This window comes from Bacillus rossius, chromosome 1, assembly GCF_032445375.1.
Source record: "Bacillus rossius redtenbacheri isolate Brsri chromosome 1, Brsri_v3, whole genome shotgun sequence".
In the NCBI taxonomy this organism is placed as follows: domain Eukaryota; kingdom Metazoa; phylum Arthropoda; class Insecta; order Phasmatodea; family Bacillidae; genus Bacillus; species Bacillus rossius.
Genome location: NC_086330.1, coordinates 74,785,548 through 74,802,156, shown reverse-complemented (window position 1 = coordinate 74,802,156; position 16,609 = coordinate 74,785,548). Strand labels below are relative to the sequence as shown.

Sequence of the window (16,609 nt, the reverse complement as noted above, 5' to 3'; positions counted from 1 at the left end):
TACACCGAACCAATCTGCGTGTTGCATTAAATGACAAGACTTGTTTATGCAATTGGATTTTAAATTTTCGAAATAAATAGCATACAAGGAAAGTTACTTAACTCTATTCACCGCACGTCTACGCAGCAACATTTTTGATCGATAGTCATTTTGTATTGCACCACTTATATTAAAACTGTCGACACCTAAAACGTCTAATAATAATTTTATCACATAAGTAACCAATATATATTATAAATAAACAAATACAGCCATAAATGGGAGTAAATAGTAATTATTTACCTATTCTTTGACCAACGGGTGAAGCAAATGGATTTCCTCCGAAGAACGACATCTTGACAACTAAAACAATTGAAGTCACGTGATAATGACACTTCAGTCGTCGCGCCCTCTATACGATTTTCAACGTCACTGTTGCCATAGCAACAGTTTTAACAAAGTGCGGACAGATGATATGGTAAACTTGAATAATAATTTAAAGAATGATCTAAGTTGGCAATATTGAAATTAGAAAATAGTTTTTAACTTACAGCACACACACATAAATGATTAAATCAGTAAACTTTCATTACAGTCAAATTTAAAAAAATGAATTTAAAAATGATTTTTTTTAGTTTGTGGTTTTCATCAAGCATAGTTTTGCAAGATCATTATTTTAATTTCCTATTTCAAACAAGCAGAAATAGCTCATCATTTTAAAAAATTACATTTTCTGAGGCCTACTAACTAATTTTTCATATTTGAATTGATTATTAAACGATAAAAGATAATTCAAGTTATATCGAAGTCAGCAGATAACTTCAGCATATAAAAATGTGTCTATAATACTTCCTGCTTGGAGTGTTCTGATTTCATTTTCTAATAGTATTCGTCAACTCCAGGCGTAAATCTTTGCTTTACTTCCTGCATGTTATTTGAATTGTTTGAATTACACGGTGTTTTTCAGGTTTAAGTTTTCAATGCTATCTTTAACAAAACTGTTATCAGCCGACAAAGAAAGATTATTCTTTTGTAACGTGTTGCATAATATAAAAAATGAGCATAATTGATGAAACTTCAGCACCTGGTGTTATCAACTACGAAATGATAATGGAAGCAATGATTAAACAAGGGCCACAGGATGAAGCTGGTAGACTAGCCAAGGAAGAGGGTCTATCAATGGACGAAGTTGAAAAATTAAGATTAGAGTTTCTTAGTACGTTGTCTCACATTAATTCTCTCTGTTGTAATTGCTAATTTATTTTATATTCTTAAAATAGGAATTTATTTGTGAGAACAGGCTACTAAATATTTTTATCCACTATTGAAATTTTCATTAACCAAAAATAAAATCATGATTTCTCTATTATGCATCCCCACACAAATTGGGCAGGAGGCCGAGTTAAGCTTACTGCAGCCCTGTTTGAAATTTGTGCTAGATTTTAGTATTTACCTATACCCCCAGCCTGGAGCATAAACTTTGAAAAGTTCTGGCTAAATAAATATCTGACTAATTAAAACTAAAGTTAGTTTCTAAAAACTTTTATGGATTTAAGTTAAAAGTTAAGGGACCTGTCTAGTCGGGGTGTATGTGTGTTAGTGAGGCGGGATGATAAGTACAAGGCTGTGAACTGGTGCACAGTCTTCTCAATGTGCATAGATTTGAACGGTGACCATAACATTATATGGCATAGAAATGAAGGTAAAGGTGTAATGCAAGTCCCTTAAGTGCTTACAAGAATCTGTACCAGTTGTTTTATGCCAAAAAATTACTCTGAAAACATGCCTTTTTGCCATTTTAACTCTTCTCAAAAGACATTTTAAAAACTTAATCCGAAATCAAAAGTATTTTCAGTCCTCAGCGAATTCTTAAATGCTTTTGGTAAGCAAACCCCACTAAGATACCTTGAGTAGTTTTGAAATCGCATTGTTTTTTCCTGAGGCTCTGTGCACTATATGTGTACCTGGGCAGATGGGGTCCTTCAGTAATGCAAAATATAATCCATTTAAAGTTTAAAGGAATATTTTTAACTCATGATAAATTAGCTTAACTTAACTTTTAACATTATTACATAATTTTTTTTAAAATTTTCTGAAACTACCTTTGACATTTACTCAGTTTGATAGTTTTTTTTTTAATAATACTTGAAAACAGTATTTTTATATTTAAAAAATGCACAATTAAAAAAAATTCATTTTCAAAAATTGCCTTAGGTTCCTAAATGTATAAAAATCATAGCAGTTCATTAAAAAAAAGTTTTATTCAGTTTGATACTTACGTGATTTATAAAACCACACATATTTACTACCATAATGGTGAAAAACTGTTTTTTAAGTTATTATTGTTGCTTTCAGTGTAACTGTGGACTTTGCAACACCTACCTACCTAAATCTGCAGCAAAATGTGTTGATTATGTTAAGTCATATTGTAGTTTGTGAGATATTGGTTATTTAGTATTTATAATTTAATTTCATTGCCAACAACCACTAAAAAAATGTACATAAATTTTGATCTGCAACTAAAATTTAAATATTTTAAGTTAACAGTTAACTTAATAAGTTATTTAATTATCAAATTTGGTCAGGAAGTAGTACCCTTTCCACTAAGCAAGCTACAAAGGACGTAATTTTGGATTTCAGAGTAATTGAAATGACAAGTAAATTAAAGCCATGTTTTAAAGGTAATTTACATTTTTTTGTTCCCAGCATTATCATTTATTTATATTTTTATACAATTCAGATTCTTTCATTATACTTATCTTATTTGTTATAGAGATTTGAACTTTATGTTAAAATAAAAATCATGGTGCACACAGAATTTAATGCATAAGAAGGCACATGGTTTAGATTCAATAAAAGCATTTACAATAACTTTTAATTAGGATTCAATTTTTAAAATGTATGTCATCAATTCTAACATAAAAAGTGTCTTAAACTAAAAAAAGCCAATAAAAAATTAATTATTTACCAGTAGAAAATAACAGCACCTGCCTGTGTCTGCACCAGAGACCCCAAGAGCCTTGTTTCAGTGATCAGGGACATAACCAGGTTTTTTTTTTTCATGAGAATAGATATTTTTTGGCATTAGTATATGCTTCAGATTTATTATGGCACTTGATGTCATTAGACCAATTCATTTTTATTTGACAGCCTAAAAATTGTAAGACAAATTACAATAATTATTTTAAGTGTGACCGCAAAAGGACAAGTACTTCTGCAGAATCTCGGGCAGGGATATATTCCAATACCCTCCTCCCTGGCTCCGCCCTTGTTACTGTTGCACACTTTTTTACATCATTACTTTTAATATAATATGTTGCAAACTTAATTTTGCCATACTTTTCCCAATAGAGTAGGTAATACATATTTTCTCACTCAAGGTGTCCTGTCTTTTAGCAACTAATAACTACTCTTGCCTTTACCGTTCTGTGGATCACTTGGATGGGCCCCCTAAAAACATTAAAAAATGAACAAGTTACCTTCAGAAATGTTGAATGTAATTAACTGATATTGATGGCTATATCTTTGAACTATCCGAGAGTTAGAAGTGATCTGAAAAGTGTTGTGACTGATGCCCCGAGAGTGTGCGCAGACATCCTGAGGATCGACCACCTGTGGCCGCTCACATCGCTCACCAGCCTGTGCCTCAGCAACAACGTGATCGAGCAGATCGAGAACCTGCACACGCTCGTCAATCTGCGCGAGCTCAACCTCTCCTTCAACAGGATCGAGGTGTTGGAGAACCTAGAGGCCCTCACCCGGCTGGAGGTGCTGTTGCTCTTTGAGAACGCCATCACGTGCATCGAGAACATCGACACGCTCCAGCGCCTCATGATCCTTAGCATCGGCAACAACCGCATTGTGGACCGGAGCCATGTACGATACCCTACGCTGCACCGCACATGCTTCATCTGAAGGCCTAGCCAAGAGAGAGGATATCATGATATATCCTTCCCCAAGATTCTAGAGGCTTCTATGTTAGTCTAGTTGCACCAAATACTGTTCACTAATAAATAAAGTTTAAAATAGGTCTCTTTCTCTCAGTCTTAAGCACAACTCCAGAGGGAGAGCACTAGGGGTGATAGCCCCTTCCTGATCCCAAATTTCATTTTATATTTTATTTATGTTAAAGTGACTGCCTGGCTAGGTCTCCAAATGGCTTGCAGAGCTCCAGGTGTTAAGGCACCATTTACAAACCACTAAAATTTATTGTCTAATTACGAATAGCATTTAAGAGCCATTGCATGTTTCTATGTACAAGTTTCGTTCCATGGTTTTGTCTGTAACGTGTATTTTTTGTACAGTTAAAAAGGCTTAAACCGTTATTTTCACGGACTTTTTTAGGTATGCAAAATTCAACACACAGTGTTGTAAGTGGTGTATTGACGTGCAGGACCATCTTAAAATGATAGGGTCACTGCTACTAGTCTCATAGAGGCGCATTACCAACGAGAAGACTGCACGCCAGTTCGGTGCCTGGCGCAGAGAGACCGTGAGGCACGTGATGCATGAGGCTTAGTGGCCTAGTGCTTGTAGAGCTTGTGCGCTCGGCCAGGTAGCGACCTTAACTACAACCTTTCCTGACTAGGTCATCTGGCAAACCAAGAAACCATGAAGTTCACAGTCTGTAGCCAGATCATGAAAAACTGATTGTATTCTCTCTATGTAGCGATGAGTTTGTCCATACCTCGAGCAATACTCGTATTTATTATAGTCAAAGTGTTGGTACCTACTGGCATTGGCGTAAGTCTTGGGGCGGTAGGGCGGCTTAAGTCCAGGCCTCCTGGCATTAAATTTCTTTCCTGTGGTCTTATTTAGGATACTGTTCATCCTGAAACTGGGTGCAGTACAATTTTCTATCAAGTCAGTCTTTCACGTAGAGGATAGATGTTTGAATCTCAGTTCTGGCTAAGTCACATTTCCCTTTCTTTTTCTACTTTGTTAGGTGTTTGACCATTTATTTACTTAATTCTCTGCCCTCTATTTTTAAAACACTTCAGAGCAATATTTCAATTGGTATTATTATTTCTTCTGTTATTGTGTTTTACTCAGTTTTATTCAAATTGACTGATGAGAGCTCATCAATAACATTGTTCCAGTTTGTGTTGAACCAGCATTTGCAAAATTGTAACTGTGAAACTGGAATTAAACATTATTCCTCCCTCCTTCCTCCTGGGAATCTTTCAGATTTTTTGCCCCTGCCAATAGGATGCGAAGCTCACTACGATATTGATGCTCCTGTTTTCCTAAAACCCTAGCACAACCGAGTGATGTGAAACCCTACATTCCACAAACTTTTGGCATTTCTTAGAAACACTGCAAACTTCAGGATAAGGACCATATTAAAAAATAAGAATGGAAAATCAAAATTGACTACAACAAAATTAACAATAGTGTTTTATTTCTCAATTTTATTTAATTATACTCTCCTTTTCTTGTTTTTTTATTAGTGTTCCGTCACTGTTATGCACAGGAGCTTATGACGACAGCTCTCCCGTATTGTAGTATTATAGTGGGTCTGAACCGAGGCCGTCAAGATAGAATTGTAGGGGGGCACCAGGAGGCACAAGTTTACCTGATAGTAGTACAAAAATTACAGTTTTATTCCTAACAGACAAGTAATGCAATACACACATTTCACATTTACATGGCCATGTTTTATATTCTAAATTGTGGAGGTTTTAAAAAATTGTACATTACATTGTGGGAAGGGAATTATTTGTCCCGGGCCCTCAGTTTCCCTGGATGGCCTGCTCGGAACACTAGGTCACAGACTCAGTGCTCACGAAGTGATGGCGGGATTGAGCCCACTATCCTGACCACATGAGCATCATACCTGGCTATCACGCCCGAGGCTCCTGCCTGCCCACAACCTTCCACAACCAACCTTGGAGATGAGTAAAAACAGCCCTGAACTGTGTGGCAATTGGCAGTTAGTTTCATACGCTGATGAAATTGTATTTATCAACTACATAAGGTAAACACCATAATCCTTCCCTCTAAACTTCACCAAAGAATTAGACTTTATTTTAATTTATTACATTTTAAAGTAATTGTTATCTTGAGTCTAGTTTCATGTCAAAATTTTGTATGGCTTAAAAAAAGAAGTTACTTTTAGTTAACATATTTACTACATACTAATTCAAATGGTTACATTTTTATTTACATTTTCGTTAATAAGTAAAAGCTGGCAAGCGTGGGTTTTTTTTTATGTTACCGTAATGTGGTCGGTGGCACCTTTGTTGTTAATGCCAAAATGATTACCTTTCATATCCCACCTGTGCATTTCATCACTTCTTCTTTGCAGGACTTCAGTTGTTCAGTTGGTGGGCGTTGCCCCACTCTCTGGGCCAACCCACCTTACACGAGTCTGTTAGAACGCTGTCGTTCGCTGGTCAGCAAGCGCTGTCTTCCCCGCAGGTGATCTATCTCCGCCGCTTCCCCAAGCTGCACTCTCTGAACATGGCAGGCAACCCGTGCGCAGAGTCCGTGACCTTCCGCGAGTACGTCGAGGCCTTCCTCCCCGGCCTCACCTACCTCGAGTACAAGATGATCTCACCCGAGGACAAGAAGAGCGCACGCCAGCATTACCGGTGAGGCGTCCCCACGCCAGGCCATGCCTGGGTGTAGTGCGGACTAACTACTAGACACCTCGAAACTAAGAGGTTACTTTTTCTTAAAAGCTGTGTTATATTTTACAAAATTCGCGACAAAAAGGAAGGTTATTTTATTTTATGTGCACTTAGTTTGGTGACTTAGAATCTGTAAAAAAAAAAAAATGCACAGCCTAGTACTTTTGCTAAATTGACAGAAATTCAATTTTGTAAATGTCTTATCTTACTGTATTTAATACTTAAGGTGCAGAAAAATTCTGTCAGTTTTAAATTAAGCATTATAAAAACATAGTGAACACTTCAACACTGGCTTCTTTCTAGTTTAGCAGTAGTATTTATGAAATATTTTCTGGTGCCACTTTCATGAATATGAGTGATTCACAAGGCCTCTTGTAAAACAAAAAGCTGCAGTTATAAATTTTAAAATTATATTAAACTTTGCTACTGCGGAAAAAAGGCCATTGTCCAGAAATCAAGCACAAAGATTAAAAGTAAAGAATGCAATGACAAGCGAGGTTGCCTGAGTATGAGAAAGAAGAGAGAGGGCTACCTCTTTGACAACGGGAATAAGAGGGGAATGAAATGGGAGGGACTCTGCAACACACTCCATTAGCGTGCTCTCTCTCACTTCCCCCCCCCCCCCTCTTCCACAATGCAATCCAAAATGTTATACTGTCTCATCTTTCAAACCCATGGCGGTTCATGAGGCAGTCAAAAGTGGCATAAGTGATGCAGTTTAGATGCAGAACATGTAGTTTTACAACTAAGCTCTTCTGGTACCTGACACCGGTCAGAAAGGCTTGAATTTACAGCTGCACAGCAGAGCATATGGAGATTTCCCAACAAAATTTAAATGGTCAAAGATATTAAAAACTTATTAGAGACCTTTATTGTTCATAATATACTAGTTTTGCAACCAGTTTTATTCTATACGTTTGCCAATAAAGTCGTGAAAAAGTAAAATTCGTAAAATGAGAGCCTATTTTTGTAGAAATTATTGTAAAAGTTAAAAAAATTATAAAATTTCTTTTTACTTCAAAACATCAAAATTTGCATTATTTTTCCGGTTTATTGTAATTGAAAATTTTTCAGGTATCTACTAATGATGGACGTAGACTGGTTCTCATCTTCTATGCACAACATTGGCATAGTGTTTTCCATAGGGGTGTCAAGGCTGACGTAAACAACGCCAGCACTGGCCATGACACATGTTGTAGACGGTTGTAATGGCAAGTGAACAGCTCAATGCTGGGTCCCCAGGGAGGCTCTGGAGAGGATGGAGGAGGAGGAAGAGAAGGTCCAGCGGGAGCGCGAAGAGACGGAAGCTCGCCGGAAGGAGCTCGAGTGGCACACTGCCATGTTTGTCGAGGGTCTCGGCCCCGACCAGCTGTTCCACAGCATGTTCGAGAAGGATGCAGAAGGCAAAGCCATGCTGCAGCTCAGCGAGGAAGCAGAGCAGAGCTACGATGAGTACCTTTCTCTAGTTGCGCATAGCGCATTGCAATCTCATGTACATTGAAACTGTAACTTAACACATTGCTGTGCTAAAGAATGTTAACGTCATGTTCAGATTGGAATATTAATAATTTACTCTGTTTTGTGTATTGGTAGGTTTTAATTCAGACTCACAGCAACACTCGGACTTCACTATCGTTTGTACATAACTGCTATTGCCTGCCATCTTTGACATTTCATTTCTGGAACACAGTTAATATGACAAAGGATTGCAGTGATTCCCATTAAATACATTAACACAGACTGTAAGAAGTTGAGCCAACAATAAGGCAAGGTCAAAGTTTATGGACAAGGTCGCTTGAGATGGTATCACTCAACTCTTCAAACCAGCGATAGTGGGTTAGGGCCATAGCCTGCCATACGGAGCCGTCCCAGCATCTGCCTCGAGTGGTTTCGTGAAACCCAGTTCAGGATTGCCATACGATGATTCCAACCCAGGTCCTTGCCGCTGCACCACCTCTCTCCAGTTGAACGATGTTAAAATGTTTCAAACCGTAGCTGGTCCGTGTAATGTGTCGCCGATGGACTCCTTGACAGCACCCCAGGTACCGGGCGCAAGTGGCGCAGGTGTCGAAGCAGGTTTTCCAGATCGGCGTGGAGCAGCACAAGGCACGGCAGGACGAGATACGCCAGTTCAGCGAATGTGTCGCCGCGGCCAAGAAGTGGAGCAATGAAAAGTGCTTCAGGTACTCCACAGGGCTGCAGAACGACTACTTCCTCATCTCCTCCTGCACACCCGGTCCCGTACATCTTCCTTTTGCCAGTGTTTTCATGTGTACCTTAGTTTTACTCTCAAATATTTAAAATATTAGCTTTTACAGCAAGGGCCTCAATATTATTTTGAAACGGTTCATGTTCAGCTTCATGTTAACACAGAGCCGTTCAATTACTGTTCAACCAAGGGCACATGTGTCTTGCTCTTAAGTCTGACGGGTGTACCCATAGAAAAATAAAATTGGCTGAAATGAATGAACATTAAAAGAAGTGATCTGATTTGGCTGCTATTGACAAGATGAGAATGGTGATAATAAACAGTTAAAAGTTTTTATAATAATGGAACATATATTTTACATTAAACTGGTTACAGCAGATAAGGTAAATATTTTATATTAAACAAATGTTTATATTGTTTCCTTGTTTTTGATGTGCGCGTCACACAGAAACTACTCGAGGCACACGTGGCCTGTTGGACAATTCCGATGCAATACATCATTTTTACTTAAATTATATGTAACCTTTTTAGTTTATTTGTTTTCAATCTATATTAGAGAAAAAGAGGGTAGCAGCCAGTTCTCAATGACTTATAAAACTATTCATGATGTGCTATGTACTCTCACACGCCAAGTTGGCTTGTTCATTCTGATAGCTGTCTTGCATTTACTACACATTATTCCTGATCTGTAAAAAGTAAGGCAAGTGATCATGACTACGAATACAAAGGTGAAGACTCGTTTTTAACAGAGTGCCTGGTGACACGAGTAATGGAGGTGCAGGCTGGTGGAGGAGTTCCAGGCGAACAAGGCGGCCATCTTCGAGGAGGTGCACAAGGTGATCCAGGGGCTGAAAGCGGGGCACGAGATGGATGACGGCTTCTCCATTGAAGTGATGCAGCGGCAGAGCGACGAGTTCAGCAGCCTCACCGACACCACCTGGTACAGCCTCGTGCAGACCGAGCGCATCCTGTCCGAGCAGCTTGAGGTACTGCTCATGTTAACTGGCAATGCGTGTTTCCAAACATTCAGACATAGTCACCTGCTAACAGTTGGTGAGAGTTGGCTTTACTCGCAACAATCTCTCTGGTCGCAGAGTCTGCACGTTCAGCGATATGCTTATCCTTCAAACACAACACTACAGTTATGTTAGTATCCACTCAGGTGCATCAAGTGTAACCAAGAGCTTGGAGAAAATAATTCTTTTGGAGCTATTAGCAACAGACTTTTAATTTTTGTCCTACTATCCGGAAAAACTGACGCGTCCTATAATAATCTCTAAACTCAACTGAGGCCCCTTGTTATAATCTTATAATCCTCCTTCTTGATGACCCTGCATCCACTACATAATTTATTTCCATTGATTACAGCCGTGACACTTCTTTCCTGTAATTATTAATAAATAAAAGTAAAAAATTTAAGTTCTACACCAAACATACCAAATGACTAGAAAAGTTGGTAGGCCTATTATACTGTAGCTATACCTTTACCCTTCTTTAAACTTTGAGAAAGTTGAATTTTCATGATTCACCCATATAAAAAAATTTACCATGATAAAAAAATGTTGTTTTAAGCCTTATTTAATGACTTACCAGGTGTTTAAGACATTGTAACAAAATTAAAATATATATATTTTTTTTTAGGATGTACTGTTATCTCATAAATAAACAAATAAGTAAATAAAGGGCAGCTGTGGTTGACAGGAGGTGATGGGGCAGTTTGAACGCAACCTCAATGACCTGGTGAGCACCTTCATCGAGCAGGCACAGGCCCTGTTCGTGGAACTACGTGGCTATACACGGGGCTTCAACGAGCACTTGTCGGAGATCGCGGGCAGATTCATGGCCGCGCGCCTTGCGGACACGGAAGCCACGGACGTCCCAGAGGAGCTGCTGCCGGTCAGTGCACAGCAGAGGACTTGTCCACTTTGAGAACATGTCTGTGCAATCTGTAACCTGTTCATATTTTGCAAGATACAAGACTGCTAGCTTTATCCATTTGCAGTTAGGCCTGTGTGACGTGTCGTAGTCTACGCCAACAGGAGATGCATTTCCATGGGTCCAATTACTGGCTCAACTAGTCAATATTGAAATTTCTAGACTCAAAATTGACACAGGTTAAGCCCACCAAACATGGTACAATATTTTCTACTAGTTTGCTTACTAGAATGCTTACTGGTTTCTGTACTGTGTAAACTACAAGCTGAAACACTAGGTGCGCTACAAGTTTCTGCTGCACACGATTCTAGCTGCTTTACTAGTTTTGTTAAGAGAATATTCTCCACAACAAATTTTTATTATGATAATTCACATTTTTTACTGCATACAAACAAGGCTCTTCTTTGTATGCATTTATTAAAACAAGGAGTTGGTCACTATTCCACTTCCTCCCGTCCATGTTTATCGCGACATGCGTGCTTGAAAGTGTAAACAAACCCTCATGCTGTTTTCGTGAGTACTGATTGGCCACTCCTTAAATATTGGAACACACCAAGCAACGAAAATAGGACGCAGTCTATTATGCAAAACCAGTAGCCCAGCTCGTACAGCTACTAGTATCCAGTTTGAAATCGAGTGAAGAAACTAGTAGTAGAGCCAGTATGACTCCTAACTTACAATATTGTAAGGAATATTGTACCGTGTGCGGCGGGCTTTAGTATGTCTATACAGACGTGTCAAACTTTTATTGACATTTTATGTTGTAGGGCCTTTCACGTCCTGATTGTACACGTTGATGGAAGGTAACTGGATGCCACCGTAGGTTTGCTGGGCACACGGACCCAGCGGAGACTCTCTAACAGGCCGTGATGTCGCTCGTGTGTGGCTGAGACTCAAACACCCTACTACGCCCTCCTCAAACCTTTTTGACCTGGTCTGCTGTGAGCATCAGACACGCTTAAGGTGTTATGTCCTAGTCCTAAGTGGGCCCTCAGTGTCCCACACACCTGTGGATCCCTGTATAGGCGTACACATGGTTGCATGAACCAAATACTCATGAATGATGGTGAAACAGCCAAACAGGTTATATTCACACAATCCTCTACACATGGATAACACTTAAGTATCTCACAATGATACTACAAAAAATGCCAATGGCAATACAATTAATTGGCTTACATGAGTACGAGGACATCCCGTGACCTGGCCTGGAAGTTAAATTTTGTAGGCTGGTTTCAAATGTTCAGCAAGGAACTTAAATTATTAGTTCAAACAGTCTACTGTTAAATATTAACTTCCAGCAATTCCAAAACAATTATGAAAGTTTACATATGTAGTAATATTTATTCTCTATGAATTATGAAATTTTGTGTGATATATGTTTGTTTATTTCCAAGGTTTGGTTTTTGTTTGTTTTGATTAGATGAATACATGTTTTAAATCTTTGATTTTAAGGAAGTGATACAAAATAATTTATAACTATGTGTTTATTTTAAAGAAAACAGTTTGAAGCAAAGCATAAATTCTGATTAACTTAGGTACCGTATGTATGTTTGATGTGAGAACTGAAGGGTCTTTTAGATGAATAAACAAGAAAACATTATAGAAAAAGACCAGTTGATATTGAACCAATCTAAAAGCAAGAAGTTTTTCTACTACCATTAATAGTTTAATATAAAGGTATTAAAGATTGTGTGATTGATTTATAAAATATTCCGTACTCGATTGAAGTGCTACAGTTGACAGTAATGAAGATCATTATTATTTTTGACCTATTTTAAGTAGTTTTCAAAAGAAAGTAAATCATCAATAAAAAAGCACTACAAGATAGCCAGAATAATTGTCAATGTTGGAAATTACCAATTACAACTAAAGAGTTCAACAAATCTACTGTGAATTGGGAATAAACATGGCAAGACAGATACAGTTCTGAAGATGAAACCATTCCAAGACAAGGTGTTTACCAGTTACGAGTAAGTCCAGGACCTAGAAGGTAGGAAGGAGGAACGTCGGTTGGTGTGATTGTCCCAATAATCTGCCCAACCCAGCTGAAGTCAACGTTGGACCACTACCTCGTCCTAATATAGGATTCCAGGATCTAATATATGATCAACTTGTGACGTGAATTATCGTCATGTGGAGAGCAGTATAACGCATTGATGTAGGCAAGGAAATATCAAGTTCCGATAGATTGCGACACGTTAATTTTTTCCTGAAATGTACTTAATTTAACAGAGAGTATTTTGTATCACTATCCGAAATTCAAGCCAATTTTCATTCTAAAGAATTATTTTTCATCAATTGTAATCTTGTTAAATTATTGTCTAAACATTAATACTTTGATTCAAACTGTTGCATATAAAAAAGACATTCAACGGTTTAACTTTATATGAGAGTTTCTCACATATTTTATTTTCTCACTTTTTAATTTTGATTTAATCATTAACTTGTGTTATTTTAATCTCAGAGTTCTAGTTCTTAAAGCACTGAGTTCAAGTCTGAGTACTTACATATACATATTTGGTACTGAATTTAATTTCATACCAAGTCATTATTATGAATATCACATTTTAAAGGTTTTTCTGATTTAGTTTGTTTTTCTTGCGCTGATAGATTTAAGGTACAGTTAGGATTCTTAGTAACTAACTATGCTTCATTTAAACCAAAACATATTTGTTTATATCTTCTGTTACTGAATTATACTTAACCATTGGTGTAAGGTACGTTGTTCATGTAGGTAATATGATCAAGAAAACATTAATCATTAAATTCAGTTTAATTTATTTGATATAATTTTTCATTTTATTTCATGGCGCCCTTTTCGAGCTTTTGTAAACTATGTGGTCCAATTCCAAGAAATAGTTGTTGGTTAAGATTGATTTAATTAATTACTATCTTAGGAGAATACGCTATACTAGTTTTACCCACTATTATTCCTTTCCCCCCCCCCCCCCCCCCCCCCCCAGACTACCCGGCTAGCAAATGGATTGACCTAGGAGTGGACATACATGTTTCATTAACACTTGTAGAATAAATTTTATGCTGAAAATTATATAATTTCAAGATAATGTTGTTACTGTCATCCATTAGTTATTGAAATAATGTATCTCGGAAACAAACTGTGTAGTGACACAACTCTATATGCCTACACATTGTTCGATAAATCTATCTTGTTATTAACTATGATGTTTGATCTGTGTATTTCAAACATAATGTACCAAACTAAAGTGTGTGTTCCTAAGAAAATAATAAAATCAATTTCCACTATTAGCTCTGAGGACTATCACACTAAATTTCAATGTACTTGTATTAAAGAAACAGGAAAAATTAAATCAAATAATTCTGATGTGATATTATTAATTTAATATTTTTAGTGTTATTTCATTAATGCATTTTCCATTAAATGGTTCACAAAAGGATTTCCAATAGAAAATACAACGTATTAAGTTGTTAACAGATACAGCTTATGTCAGAAATATTAATTATTCCAAGCATTGCACAATTCTGTCAGTACCAAAAATACATTCGCAAATAGATAATTCTTCAATTGTTAATCTCAAAATATGTTTACTTATTCTGAAACTTGTATTCAAAAATAAATATAATTGCATGCTCTGGCTTAGCTCAATGCTTGAAGAGCAGAACTTCTAAGTCTATATTACTGAAATTTAAGTGAACAAGTAGGCCTATTTTAAACATTGTGATTCAACATGTAGGACAAGCTAATCTTGTCAGATTAAATAGTTTTTTTTTAATCAGTTGGCAATGATTAGTATCAAAATGATTTGAATCAAACAAGACGTTAACAAATTACAAATCCGTTAGAATTAAAATATATTTATTAAATTTAGCTTGAACATCAGTATTACCTTTAAGAAACAGACAGTACCTTTAGTGTTGTGATGTCGTTCAGAACTATTCAATGGTCCTAAAGAATAATCGATGTATTGTACTGCTTCCAGCAGCAATTAGCACTCGTCACGAACCGCGATCCTATTCTGGTTTCTAGGGTTTCTGCTGATGACTCGACAAATGGGGTCCGAGGTTGGATTTGGCTGTAGATGGATTTCGGAATGGTCACATGAAGTCATTACCTTCCTTCCTTCCTTCGGTCCTTCTTTTGGTCAACGTAGTGGACTCGTTCTTAACTAATGTGCTAAATATCTTGAAGTTGTAGTTATTCTTCTAAACTGCACTACAAATCTTAATTTTCTAGTTGTATTTCATTTAGTTCACTTGTAGAATAGTAGTTTATATTGTATCTTGCCATGAACTATAATATTTAAGCAATAAATATTCTGGTCTTCTTACAAATTCATGTGGTGAAAAATGTTCTGTTATCTTATTATAATCCATGAAATATAATATTAAAATTCTTCACGAATTATCATGGAATTGTTCAGTAGACTTGTATAACATGTATTAAATAGTTCACTCATCCTTCAATAAAGTTTATGACAATTAATTACAATCATCAAAATGTACTTCTGACATACAGGATAGTTTCTTATAGACTGATTTAGTTCTGGAAACTTTCTTGTTTATTTCACATCAAACATAAGCTACCACAAAATTATTTCCTTACACTAACTGTTTTCTTAACAATAAAAAGGTAAATATGTATAATTTTTGCACCACTTCCTGTTCCTAATCAATCATAGATTTAGAAAATTATATATTTAAATATCCAAAAACAATACTAAACACTTGAAAATAAACAACTATTTAACACAATTTTTTATAAATCATTGAGAACACATGAATAGATAGTAATTATTACAAGTACAGTTGTTTTAGAAATTCAACTGTTAAAATATTTAACAACTGATATTAACATATTTTAATTGATTCTCTTATTACAGTCAACCACAACCACGAGCACAAGTGCATGTAGAATTTACAAGATGCACATAACCACTGTTTTTCAAACACGTAGACTATTTGCAGCTACCGAAAAATGAAGATTCAAAATATCGCTCGCAATTAAGTACCATGGTTGCTCATGACCTCGTGTTACACAGCAAAGGACCTCAGTCCGTGGAACAAAGTAGTAGTTCACTCTATATTTGTTGTGGTCTAAGAACAACTACTGCTATCAACAAATTCTAATTAAAAAGTCCGAAAATGCTTGTAAGTTAGTGCCGCCTGAACCGCAAATGCAAAATTTACTTCTACATAATTAATTATTTTTCAAGTCATCTCCCCTCAGTAACCTCTCAGTACCTCGTCCAGACGCTGACTAACCGAATGAAGCTACGTACCTCTGCATACTGCCCGAAGGAAGTTGCAGGTGCACGACCTCTCCAGCCAATCACAGCACAGCCCTTACAAAACCATAGCAGTATACAATTTCATGCACCTCGCTCCGACACATTTTGGACAGAGATTACACCAAGAAAAAATCATGTGGTCTGGTGATATCACTTTTAACAAAACAAAAAAAAAAATTACCCTAAACAATATCAGCTAATACAGGCGCATGGCAATAGCCGCCCAACACACTCCAATTTTATTCTCACAGTTACTGAACTTTCTGTCTTTCTCTCTCATCCTTGTGCAACAGGTCAAACTATTGCATCAGCTTATTCAGACAATGAATCATGACAAGAAAAAAAAGTTCAAAGGAAAAATTACTTTAACATTCAATTTTGAACAAAGCAAAACCAAGCAACACTTAAAAATTACATGAAAACACATAAAAATGTAAATATACAAACCAACCAGATAAAAATAATGCCTAGGGGCTTATTCACTATAAAGTAAGCACATCATCAGAATGACTTAAAATACAGGAAATATGTACATCTTGACTGCTAGTTAGTGGTAAGGAGCCTGTTAAAAAATGATTAATATA

General features: G+C 36.7%; 2 protein-coding genes across 7 annotated transcripts in view; one reads left to right on the top strand and one right to left on the bottom strand.

The window, feature by feature from the left end:
* Positions 1 to 373, bottom strand: part of LOC134537901 (TOM1-like protein 2) — a 75,453-nt gene extending 75,080 nt beyond the window's left edge. For all 5 annotated transcript variants that reach the window (XM_063378841.1, XM_063378857.1, XM_063378874.1 and 2 more), the window contains exon 1: positions 283 to 373. In XM_063378841.1, the coding sequence (XP_063234911.1) occupies positions 283 to 334 (52 nt within the window). In that variant the 5' untranslated portion in view covers positions 335 to 373. The remainder of the gene's footprint in view (positions 1 to 282) is intronic.
* Positions 374 to 845: 472 nt separating this feature from the next.
* The window catches only part of LOC134537833 (dynein regulatory complex subunit 3-like), a 20,687-nt gene continuing 4,923 nt past the window's right edge, over positions 846 to 16,609 (top strand). The window contains exons 1-7 of one of the 2 annotated variants that reach the window (XM_063378694.1): positions 846 to 1,195; positions 3,572 to 3,855; positions 6,400 to 6,572; positions 7,854 to 8,063; positions 8,654 to 8,794; positions 9,602 to 9,806; positions 10,522 to 10,716. In XM_063378694.1, coding sequence (XP_063234764.1) covers positions 1,036 to 1,195; positions 3,572 to 3,855; positions 6,400 to 6,572; positions 7,854 to 8,063; positions 8,654 to 8,794; positions 9,602 to 9,806; positions 10,522 to 10,716 — 1,368 coding nt within the window. In that variant the 5' untranslated portion in view covers positions 846 to 1,035. Of the gene's footprint in view, positions 1,196 to 3,571; positions 3,856 to 6,399; positions 6,573 to 7,853; positions 8,068 to 8,653; positions 8,795 to 9,601; positions 9,807 to 10,521; positions 10,717 to 16,609 lie in introns of both variants that reach the window. The other variant, XM_063378701.1, reaches the window with a different exon arrangement.